At 41.5% G+C, this 12,540-nt stretch overlaps 1 protein-coding gene across 2 annotated transcripts; it reads right to left on the bottom strand.

The window, feature by feature from the left end:
- Positions 1 to 84: 84 nt before the first annotated feature.
- On the bottom strand, positions 85 to 6,174 carry LOC145435846 (uncharacterized). 2 transcript variants are annotated; one of them, XM_080313115.1, is made up of 5 exons: positions 6,031 to 6,174; positions 5,249 to 5,487; positions 4,009 to 4,233; positions 1,908 to 2,088; positions 85 to 358 (listed from the first exon to the last, which is right to left on the bottom strand). In XM_080313115.1, the coding sequence occupies exons 1-5, from the start codon at positions 6,054 to 6,056 to the stop codon at positions 103 to 105; spliced, it is 927 nt and encodes a 308-aa protein (XP_080169241.1). In that variant the 5' UTR covers positions 6,057 to 6,174; the 3' UTR covers positions 85 to 102. The 2 variants fall into 2 exon arrangements, with proteins under 2 accessions (XP_080169241.1, XP_080169249.1); XM_080313123.1 differs by having other exon boundaries at positions 5,249 to 5,476; positions 6,023 to 6,174.
- Between the last annotated feature and the right edge of the window lie 6,366 nt (positions 6,175 to 12,540).

Here is a 12,540-nt window from a genome sequence, read left to right on the forward strand (position 1 = left end):
AGGTATATCTTCATTTCTGACAATGACGAGGCTCACGAAAGTTGCTACGAAGGGTGCAATGCGACCACCATGGTTAACATAATATCAACTTATTTCTGGAATTTATTGCTCATATTCATAAGTAGCAGTCACGTCGTTCGAATTTTCCACTCTACATGAAGGCACTAAATAATGAGTATAACTTTCAGCGGAACCAACAGCGTGATAGCAGTTGTCGTTTGGGGATACATGGAGGCCTGAGTCGGCATGCTTGGCTCCGTCCTCTGACACGCGATCAGTTATATGGTAGGCTGCGATATCACTATATTTCACCTGGTCGAAATCCTGTTGCGGTCCTTTCGAATTTTTCATTCGCAATCTGTATAGAGAAATTCATACGCGAAAGCGTTAATCGAATCCGAGTTCGAATTCAGAATTTCAAGCCGAATATTTCGGCTAATACAAATGACTGTATATAGATCACGGTTCTAACCAAGTAACAAGGTTCTGAGTCACAAGTCAATCTCACTTTTATAGTTTTGACTCGAGTCAAGTCGAGTCATTATTAATTCGTCGCCGAGTCAAGTCCGAGTCGAAGTCAGTGGTTAGAGGGTCAATACCGAGTCATAGTCTTGATACTCGAGTCCGAGTCCAAGTCTCTGGGTTCACTGTTCAGTTTTGAGTTCAATCCCTTTCAACCCACGTTTTTCAACTCTGATCGGGTGGTATAGAATGACTCGCATTTATAATATCGTAATTTTCCTCAGCCCGGAAAGTTTTTGGCCCTATTTTCCAAGCAGCACAATTGATAGACGAAATACCAATGATGTGGTAACTTTACTATTCTTCGAAGTTACAATGAAATGCCTGTCTTGGCCGTCCTAATCTCGAGTCATATGATTTGGTTCGAGTCATGCACAATGACTCGAGTACAAGTCGAGTCAATACACAATTTGACTCGAGTCGAGTCATTTCACGCTTTTGAAAAAATTACTCGAGTCAAGTCTAGTCACCAAAAAATCGTTACTCTAGTCGAGTAATGACTCGAGTCATTACAACACTGGCATAGATAAAATTTTCGACGGTATGTTCAGTTGTTTTCTTTGTTCAGGTTCCGTGGTATAGGGATCATTTCACTTTGCTCTAGTGACAATTTCTCTCAAAAACGTGATACAAACTCATCCAAAAACCACATTATAATTTTCAAAATCCTATGTATGAAAAGTGAGTAGATTTGCCTCAAAAACTTTCAAGTAATCTACGAATCCTAAAGCATTCCGCTCTAGTACAGTATTACAAGTAGGCCAGAGGCGAGCAACTTCTTCAGCCTGCGGGCGGAATATGAGAAAAATGAAGTAGCCTACTTGGCGGGCCGGATTCCTGAATCGAGACATTAATCGCGTATTTATCCACCTATATAAGAAATAAATCATGATTAATGTAAATTTTAAGCGTGGGGCATAGGGATCGAAAACAGTAGTCAATAAATTCATTAACGTAATGTACTGTGGTCGATCAAAGTTGTCAACAAGTCAACTCTGGCTGCATGTTGGACATACAACCCTTAGTAACGACTGCACGTGAACATAAGTTTTATTGGAACGCTGCTTTGTCTCGTTAATTTGGACGTTCGAAAAGGTTTGCTCGCGAAGGTATGTAGCCTAGATGCGGGCCGCGGGTAACATTATCATGTAAGACCGGAAGCTGTCCAGGGGCCGCTCATAATCTCGTCGCGGGACGGATTCGGCCCGCGGGCCGTATGTTGCCCGCCCTGAAGCACAGGCGAAACCAATACTTGAATATTTCTTAACAGTAGAGTACTCGATTACTGACAACCTCTGAACTTATGTCGAAAACTTACAATGTCCACTTGTCTCATAGTCGGTGTCATGGCGAGTTTTGACGGTCAGTAGCGGTAGTTTACTCACCGCTTGCACAGTATGGCTACGGTAGCTGAACATCCCAGCAGCGACATCCCGCAAAGAGCTAATAATCCGACCATAATCCAAGTTAACGGTGTCTCAATGCTCGTGGACTGCTGTGATTCGGTGGACGAGATTTGTGGAACGGTTGTTTGTTGGTAATTTGATGTCGAGACTTGCACTGGTTCTATAAAAGTGATTAAACTGAATCATGATAGATAAAGCCAGTGGATATAGTGGCGCATATCAGGCGTAAAGGTTCTTTTTTGCGTAACGGATAGAGATAAGTTAATGCTATAAACCACATCAAGATATAACATATTGATATATCACGAAAATACTACACATCTGCATACATTCTACAAACGTGCAAATGAACACCAGTATAAATAGGTTTTATAACGTTCTTCCCCTCGATCTAAATCTAGATTCAATAATGGTATGCGGCAAGTCCTTCGGCGTTCAACAAGTTGTCATTACGAACTAAGGCAAGAGCAAATTGTGATTAATCTCATTTCTAACTGGAGTCGACCCTTACGACTGCTGCGGCCATTTCGCGACCCAGCTACCACCTTATGATTGCTTGTTCCGTAGCGATCCTCGTTAAGTAATGTCAGTTTGACAATCAAATCGATATATTTGCTGTTACTAATTTTGGCTATTTCCAAGCGATATCAGTATAATATACCATATGCATTTTATAAATATAACATAGCACCCCCTCTTTTATAACAATAACCTTTCGTGGGCCGTTATAGAGACTGTGCTAAGAGATTAATCAGATTCCAAACATTAGATTTAAAATTCATTTATCCAGTATACTAAACGGGGGAAACCTCATTCCATATTTCCATACAATTGGCGGATCCCACAAGCTGTGGATTTGATAGCTATAGTTCATTGGTTTTTTCCACGTTCTTCCAACGGTCGTTATAACCAAAACTAAAATCGATTGATTCGCTTATCAATATTCATTCCATACCCCCACTCAACATTGGAGGCCTGCTGCAATGCTGCATACATTTCCAGCGGGTTCCAGGAAAAGTTGGCAGGGAAGAGGCAGCCAAAATTGTCATTGATGCTACTTATGTAGAAGTGGAAGTGATTGGATTACGAGGCGAACAGGGCAGTTCTAGAAATCCTTGGAGGCGAAGTGTAAATTTATACTTAATCACTGTGTACTGGGTATACCGCTGCTATATCGGTCTTCAGGACACCCATAAACTTCTTCAAAGTATTAGCAGGAAGCGAGATTAAATGAAACGCAACTTTGAAGTGGTTGAACGAGACACGAAGCGCCGCAGACTTTTATGAGTCATTCACTACTGAAAAACTACAAACTCTGCGTGATACATCTCCACAACTAACGCAAAAAGTGCCAGTGTCACGTATCAGCGCGATTCCAAAATTATATAACATTAACGTCACACGCGTCTGCACATCTGCATGTTGGAATGACGCTATCCCTCAGTAGATGACGCAAACATGTTCTGTAACTATGAATAGCGAGCAAGTGTAGTCTAACAACCAAGGTTGTAATGACTCGACTCATGTCTCAAATCGGCGCGCAATTTTTTGTTGACTCGAATTGACTCCAGACTTTTTTAAAAATGAAAAATGACTCGACTCGACTTGTACTCGAGTCATTGCGCACGACTCGACGAAGTCGTATGACTTAACACATTCTATATGAATTACTCAAGTCTCGTATATCAGGAGCGGTACTAGAAAAATAGGCCCAGGTCTTTTATCTGTTTGAATAAACATGTTTGGAGTGAGAAAAATTAGTATATTTTGAATTCGAGGTGTTCGTAATCACCCAAGAGTTTCACAGAAGTGCGTTGAACGTGACTGGATCTCGATAATGAACAGTAAACACTATGTCTCGACTTGACCCGAGTCAAAACTATAAAAGTCAAATTGACTTGTGACTAGGAACCTTTTGACTTCGTTGCAACCCTGCTAAAACACACTCAATTTATCAATAATCAATCATCGTCAGAATCTATTTTTATCTCAACAAGACACGCATAAGGCACAATGCGATACACAAGACACAATGCTTATATAATAGCCAAACCAACTTGACTATAAGTACTTTACTTACCGATGTTACACGGAAAAAGCTTGTAGTCAAACGAAAACGACATATTTCCTTCGCTTTTTACTTGGTACCGAACATTCTTTATCGTCGTAACATTATTGTTTATCCAAACGAAATCCGTGCAGTTATCACTCTGAATGGCTTCCGGGACCCGTCTTTTATCGCACGAAGAGGAATGAGAATAGACAATGCAAAAACCGATTGGCATTTGGCAGAACCCTGGCATGTCTGTGAGATACCAGGGTATGAGTCATTAAATACTGCTGTGCGGCATGAGGTTAACTATAAAGCTCTGTACCCAGAACATACAAGCAACCATTTTCAAGATTCAAAATATTGAATGACATTTGCAGAAGTCGTTGGCAACAACGCACGTCTACTATTTTGGATTAGCCTATACCCAAGCGGAGTTTGAGTAGTTGAACTACTTACTCAAGAGCTTGCTCAAGATTTTACACCTCTTCCAGTTGTACTCAAACAGTTTGTTCAGGCAAGACTACTCAGTTTCTTTTTTACAATTTGACTGTTGAAAGGTAGAAATTATGTTTCGGGGTAAGTTTGCTTCACTTATATGATCAAAATTGTCATACGAACCCCGTGAAATAAACCTTGCATCACGATAACTGAATATACCATCAGAAATTTACCATTATGTTCTGTTACTATTTATTTTTAGTGAGTCGCGAAGATACATCCGGTCATTTATTAGTCGACCTCCGATTAATTGCCAAAAGTCTGCCATCCATTCACCAAATCCACTCATTCCTATTTTCATATCGTTTTTACGTAGTTTTTGCATGTCTAGAAAATCGTTGCTTCTATAATAGTAATTGAATATAAATTTACGGACCTACTTCGAGTTTTTAATAATATTATTGTTGTCACAACACAGTGGCCCTTATCGCCTTTTCAGGCTATGTCCACCACGACACGAATTTATGGTAATGTTCATTTCTTTGACTTCGTAATCTTTTGGGGACCACTTTCCATTCTTGCTCCCAGTCAATTTCAGTCCCTTTCGCTCCCATGCGTTCCCATCGTGGTCTCTGCTGCCGACATGTAGCACAGCTGACTTTCAGTCTGGGATTTTCAATGCACTATCGTTGGTGTCGTGACTGCACTATTTGACCAACTGCGCCACTCGGTTCCTTACCACTTGTAGTTCCATTTACAAATATCCATTTCAGTAGCAATATTAACTTCTTTGATCACATCTAGATATTTGTAATCTCATCAAACCAACCTGAAAATCTTAGTAATCCGGCGCATAAGCCACTTTCATACAACGATAGCGATGCGAGCTTGATGATTATCACATTTCTTTGTGGTGCGGAGACTGGGAATGACCATTTGCACACTGCTGACACCGTTTCGTTACCTTCGTAACTGACAGTTCCGGAAGACTTATCGAGGATTTGAGAAGCCGGTGCGTATGCGGGACACAGTGCAGCGCCGAGCTTGCTGCTTGCTCCTGCAAAATACGTGGGTGTCAAATCATTAGTCGCAAAGGCTGGAGAATCATGATCAGTGTAGCATCAACCCATCCAATGATCCCGGAGTGTGCTGATACGAAGAGGTGGCCAGTAACGAAGTGCTTCTACATTTCCGCAGTAGTCAGATAGTATTGTGTATAGTAGCACTCCGCAGTAGTCAGATAGTATTGTGTATAGTAGCACTATTACTCAAAAGTGGTTTTGTTTACTTTACAGACTACGAGGGATATAGAATGACTCGCATTCCCAATACAGTCATTTTTATCAGTTTTAACCATTGCCGACCCTATCAGACGAGCTACCAGTAATGGTAACGTAACTATTACTCGAAGTTACAATGAAATATCTTAGCCGTCCTAGTCTCGAGTCATACGACTTGTTTCGAGTCATGCAGAATGACTCGCGTACAAGTCGGGTTAATACAAAAATTGACTCGACTCGAGTCATTTTACGAATTTGAAAAAATGACTCGAGTCAAGTCGAGTCACCAAAATCTGGTTTGCATCCTGTGAACATCGTCTTACCTAGTAAGATTGCTGCAAGTACACATAGCTGCATGTTTGCGGCGACAGCCCATGGAAATATACGGAATAGAGTCCGACTATAAACTCGATGCCTATTGACAACGTATAGCCTGTCTGACAAGTCAATTTAAGAGAATCGGTAATCCACGAAGTCTAAAAGATAAATACAGTTAGTCAAAGTAGTCAGCGTTGATACTCTAATGCAGTGCTCTTCAACCGGGGTTGTCGTACACCCCAGGGTGTACCAGAATTTGCAAAGGGTGTACCACTCGGATGGGGTGTACAGGGGTGTACCAGATCCGAATTACAATGAGCCGATGGCTAGCTATCACAAAGGCAGGTTTATGGGCCAGTACAGGTTGACGCACAGGTTAATGAGCAGTATGGTACGATGTTATCTCAAGTGTAATACCATAGTGTCCTATATGGTGTCGACACAAGCAAATCGCACGGTTCAATGAAATTGCATCACGTCACAGTTTCCATTTGGCTACAGGCAATTTGACGGTGATTTTTGACCGGCTTGCCGAGCATTAAATTTGATGAATCGGGTATCAATCGAAAGCTGACTCTGCACTGATTACGAAAATATAAATTTTATTCCGCTCGCGGCCCTGGAACCCCCACAATCAGCCCCCAATTATTCATTGTCGAGTAGATTGGCAGTGTGACGCAACAATGCTGTCTAGCGAAACGAGAGACTAGCTCAAGAGCAAGGATGCGGCCGAGCGGCGAGAGTGGGATCAGCTGACGTCGCGGCAATAGCGATGTGCAAACGCGCCACAGAGAAACGCTGCGCTGTTGATACTTTTTCTATGCGTTTCGGTACAAGCGAGCACACACCAGCCTTTCCTTGACTTGTAAGGGTAGAACTGGGTCCACAGAATGTATTACGGCCCTACCAATTTTCGCGCAATATCCTTCAGCTGATAAAGATATGTCATTGGATATTGGACATTGGATATGTCAGATTATTATGATATCGATTGCCTTAGCCCGCTTGTTGCGTAGGGCTCCAGAGACACGTCGCGCTGTTGATGGCGGGTGTCGATACTTTCTATAGTCGCTTGTATGGTTAAGTGTGAGCAAGGAGCATTGAGCATGAGCATACATTACAAGCTTTTATTTGATCCGTATGGGTAGGACTTGGTCCGCGAATGCAGCAGGTAAAATGTTGATTGTTGAATAAAGTTTAACAGCAGGAGTGTCGAATTAAATTGGTATCGCTGTCCGGATTCAATCCGTTACTAGAAAGCTTGCGGGCCATACCTGCCAAATGATTCCAAAATGTTACCACCAAATTCATACCTTTGTTTTTCACTGGAATATATCTGATATCACTATAAACATTGACGTTGGAATTTGGTTTAGCATTTTTCAATCACCAAATAGTTTTTTTGAATGCCGGGGACCTTTTGCGTCAAAAGTAATACAGTGGTATCACAGATATTTGAAATATATTCATTCTGTAGCCTGTATAGGGTAGAGTGGGGCAAAACGCCTATCGTAAGGGAGAAACGCCATAAAATCCTCCGTGCTATTCGAGTTGGTCTAAATTTCATAGTATCAACGCGAGATGTCGTACCTTATCCAATATGAATGTATGGAAAGCTTATGTATCGTTTATCAGCAGTAAAATCATGATTCATCCATGTTCGTCAAAATGCCGTTTTGCCCCATGGGTGGGGCAAAACGCACACGAAGGCGTTTTGCCCTACTAGGTCTTACAATTTACCCACTGATACTCTGTTAAGGATTTCTTTTTCATTCGTATACAATTATACATGCTTACTAGCCCACTATAAATTGAATCCTGTACAAATGTTGCAACCCAAACATGTAATGAACAAAAAACAAGCTAATGAACGAAAATCTAAAATCAGATGTGCCAAGGCAAATATTGTGTTAAAGTCAGTCAGAAAGGTCGTCGTCCTCAGAATCACAATTTTGACAAATGAAATGGCGATCTCCAAGCGTACATTCTTGATGTGCCCATAAATGGCAAATCAGACACTGAATCCATTTTTCCCCGGGCCTACTATTACGGAATGGCTCAACGCAAATCAAGCAAGGCCATTCTTCGTCATCTCTTTTGTTTTTGGGTGGACATTTATCCTTAGGCACCTTCTCCTTTTTCGATCTCTTTGTAACCGGCTTCGGTGATTTAATTTTTTTTTGCAGAGCGTTTTTATAAGGTGATGACGTAAGCACTTCTGAGTTTTCTGCTTTCCTGGATCTTTTTCGTTTTGTGGCTGATTTAACCGGCGAACATAACTCGTCTATAGCTTCCCTTGCCTCTGAATGTTTTGAAGTCGAAGCCATGGTAGTTGATTTAACTACCTCGCAATCCGTGTTATTGGTGGTTCCTCCCACTTCAACTATACTTGGGTCGGTAGTGGAGGAATTATCTTGGCAGTTGTCAGCATTTCCGGCATGTGGGTCTGGCTCATCGGTCATTTCGGACGCGATGAAGTCTTCTTCCGAGAATATATCTTTATTGAATGGCCAAAGTCCACAGGCCCTGAAGCCATTGACGGATTTCTCTACCGTAGCACATCTGTTGTAAGCAACAGCAAAAATCTCGGCCATATCGAAAAATTGGACCCTCTTTCCTGGATTTGTTACCATCCAATTGTCCACCGATGAATTATAACTAGATTTTAAAGATTTAAAAAACGTTTTATCGAGTGGTTGCATTTTGTGGGTGCAGTGAGGTGGTAACGTCAAAAGTTCGATTCCGTTCGAACGGGCATAGTCGATTGCAGCAAGGGTTTTATGGCTATGATGACCATCCAAGATGATTAAATGTTTTTCATCAACTGTGGGTTTTGCAATTGAAACGAAATGTTTTAGCCAAACTAAGAAACTTCCTTCATCGGTCCAGCCGTTTGCAGTGCAGTGGCCAATTGATCCAATGGGTGCATTTCTCATTAGCCCGTCCACCATTCGTTTTCTTGGAAATATAATCATAGGGGGTATGTATGCTCCCGCCGCATTCGTTGCGCAAATTATCGTGACCGTTTTCCCTCTTTCCCCGCTCGTCATTTTCCCAACTTCTCGTGCACCTTTCGTCGCAATGATGTTGTCAGGCTTTTGGACATTGGTAATTCCGGTTTCGTCCATATTCCAAATACGAGTTGGCACGTAACAGTGTGAGTTTAAAACGCCCCGATAAGCCGTGTAAAACTTTTCCACTTGAGGCTTATTAAATCCCACTGCCCGTGCTATACTGGTAGCTTCCGGCTTTCGAATTGATAATTCTTGATGACGTGATAAGAAACCACGTAGCCAGTCTTTGCCAGCCATTTTAACGTCGTCATTAAACCGATGTTTCATTCCCATCTTTGTGGCAAAGTCATAAGCCAGACGGCGTACGTCCTTCGTAGTTAAGCCAAATAAGGCCTTTTCCATGTCCTTAATCTTCGATACTATTTCACTTTCATATTGAAGATTTATGTCTGGTTTAAACCTCCCCAATGAAATAGAACCCGGGTTCGATACTTCTTTATTCGTATGTCGACGGAGCGTTCTAGGAGGTATCCCGTAATATATTGCCGTTGTCTTCAACGCCGCGCCTCCTTGCACGGCGTCCATAGCTTTGCGCAAGTTTTCTTCAGAGTACGACGCCCTGGATGTTTTCCTTTTATAAGTCCTCACCATGTTTTTGTTCTGCAGGTAAATAATAATTGTAGTGTTTTGATTAGACTGATTAGTGAACACATTTAGTTGATTCTTGATCAAACTCCCCAGAGTTCCTGTTCGAGTTTCACACTCATCTCGCGTCTTTGCATGCCATTTAAAAAAATAGTGATTAATTTACAGACCATAACCGTTTAAAAAAAATCTACCAGTACTGTATTGGATATCATTGGAAATTCCTTATCAAACAACATGATTTTGATCTCCTGGGTAATGATACGAATGCGAATCACTTCAAGGGGTAAAACGCCCACTAGCGGCGTTTTACCCCGCGTATAGGGTGGGCGTTTTAGCCACGAGGCCGCCATTACTTTCGAAACACTAACAAGGTGGTTATTTTGTGTATCTGACGATGAAATTACACTAAAATCACATCGAACATAGTAGGATCCTAAATAAGATGAGAAAGATTCATTCGGCGACCTCAATAGTTACGTTTCATCCAGTTATATTACGGTTATTTTTGTAAGAAACAAGTCAAAAAGTAATATATTATCGTAAAACTCACCAAGTCCTCTTTCAACTTCAGAAATTAAGGTGACAGCTCCGTCTGACCATTAGGCATACTTTAGGCTATTGTGACTCATTCAACAATCACTTTGTTTGGTAATAGCGATGGTGGGCGTCTTACCTCACAGGGGCGTTTTACCCCACTCTACCCTATATATTCCTAATGTAACTTACGTAAAACGGATTTGCAGTATTTTTTTCGCATCTGTGAATAACTGAATGTCCATTGTCCATTCGGCCCAACAGAGTTTGCACTTTCTCGCCTTCTCGAAATTTGGCAAGGTCACCGACGTGGTGCTTATGGGGACTAGAGTGAAAACTCAACACTGTAGTTGTATTACTACAATATGATATATTTACATTATCTAAATTTGCTGTCTTGAGTGAATCTTATTACTTGAAAGTACATTTTTCTTACTAGAAATATCTCTAACAGCTGAAGGATTGCGCGAAAATTGGTAGGGACCAAATACATTCCGTGGACCCAGTTCTACCATTACAAGTGAAGGAAAGGCTGGTGTGTGCTCGCTTTTAGCGAAGCGCATAGAAAAAGTATCAACAGCGCCACGCATCTCTGGAGCCCTACGCAACAAGCGGGCTAAGGCAATCGATATCATAATAATCTGGCATGTCCAATGTAGACTACTTAGACGTAGCCTACATATCTCTATCAGCTAAAGGATATTGCGCGAAAATTGGTAGGGCCCTAATACATTCCGTGGACCCAGTTCTACCCTTACAAGTCAAGGAAAGGCTGGTGTGTGCTCGCTTGTACCGAAACGCATAGAAAAAGTATCAACAGCGCAGCGTTTCTCTGTGGCGCGTTTGCACATCGCTATTGCCGCGACGTCAGCTGATCCCACTCTCGCCGCTCGGCCGCATCCTTGCTCTTGAGCTAGTCTCTCGTTTCGCTAGACAGCATTGTTGCGTCACACTGCCAATCTACTCGACAATGAATAATTTGGGGCAGATTGTGGGGGTTCCATGGCCATGAGTGGAATAAAATTTATATTTTCGCAAGCTGTACAGCGTCAGCTTTCGATTGATACCCGATTCATCAAATTTAATGCTCGGCAAGTCGGTCAAAAATCACCGTCAAATTGCCTGTAGCCAAATGGAAACTGTGACGTGATACAATTTCATTGAACCGTGCGATTTGCTTGTGTCGACACCAGATGTCATAAGCAAATATTTCTCCTATTCATTTAGCCGTCGGCAATAGACCAATGGTTCCGTTTGGTGTTGGAAAGTATGCAGTTAACATATATGTGTTCAGCTAGTGATTTTAGTCTTTTAGATCTTAGTGATTTTTGAAGGAACCGCCGCGATAGCTCAGACTTCTTGAATCTGTACTTCCTATCCGACGTTAATAAATACCGCAATACACATAAATGAAGTGACGTAGCCAGCCAGGGTCGAAACAGCTTCCATGTTGAAATCGAAACCCTTTTGTTTTAAAATGCCGATTTTATGTCCAATATTTCGCCATACATTTGCAATTTAGTATTTTGTTATTAGTGCTGCAAATTAGCGACAATAGACTGTGTATAGCGGCATACGATCTAAGGTTACTGACATCTCTTGCAGCCCAAGTGCTACTATCGACTGTATGTGGTGTGGGGCAGGCCTGATACGCCGTACGCTACATGGTGCGCCTGCTATCATCGCTGATCTGAATTACCGCTTCTGCAGTAGTAACTTTACTTACTCTCTCCCCAATACTGTTACATTTAGGTTGATTATCGTTCGTAATGTCATGCTGTTTTTGGGCTGACAAGAAACAAATTCCAATTTGCGTGGCGGGCGGCTTAACTGGCTGCGAATAGACTCTGTGACTACAGATAACTAACCTACGGTCCGTAGGTAGTTATCTATGCTGTGACCAAATACTATTTTATTCAAATCCAAATTTTTTGACGACAATAACTCCGCTTCTACTGGTTGGAATTGAATCAAATTTGAAGAACATCATTTTTATAGACAACCTAATACTTTCATGGGTGAACAGAAAAATTTCAAATTTTTCGTTATTCATTTTATATAATAAATAGAAACTTTCTTCTCCCGTAGCAATGCGGCTACTGGTTGGAATTGAGCCAAATTTGGTGTGTAGGCTTAAGTTAGGTAACCTAACAATTTTATCAAGTAGCCAGATTCGAGAAAAAAAGTCATTTTTGAAGACCCCTAATGTACAGGGTTGTACGAGTTTTGAGCAATCGTTAAAAGGGTGTACGACGTCGAAAAAGGTTGAAGAGCACTGCTCTAATGTAAGCGGCATATACTGTCAAGACGTCTCAATACTGCTCCAA

The sequence above is a fragment of the Botryllus schlosseri genome, chromosome 1, assembly GCF_051294905.1.
Source record: "Botryllus schlosseri isolate E-star chromosome 1, Bs_hap1, whole genome shotgun sequence".
In the NCBI taxonomy this organism is placed as follows: Eukaryota; Metazoa; Chordata; class Ascidiacea; order Stolidobranchia; family Styelidae; genus Botryllus; species Botryllus schlosseri.

What these genes read in the sequence shown, in the direction of transcription:
- LOC145435846 (XM_080313115.1), bottom strand. Translation starts at nt 6,056, where the DNA reads ATGCAGCTATGTGTACTTGCAGCAAT. An exon ending in CTATGTGTACTTGCAGCAAT is followed by an intron (nt 5,488 to 6,030) that starts CTTACTAGGTAA and finishes TTTGACACCCAC; the next exon opens with GTATTTTGCAGGAGCAAGCA. An exon ending in CGGATTACTAAGATTTTCAG is followed by an intron (nt 4,234 to 5,248) that starts GTTGGTTTGATG and finishes GGTATCTCACAG; the next exon opens with ACATGCCAGGGTTCTGCCAA.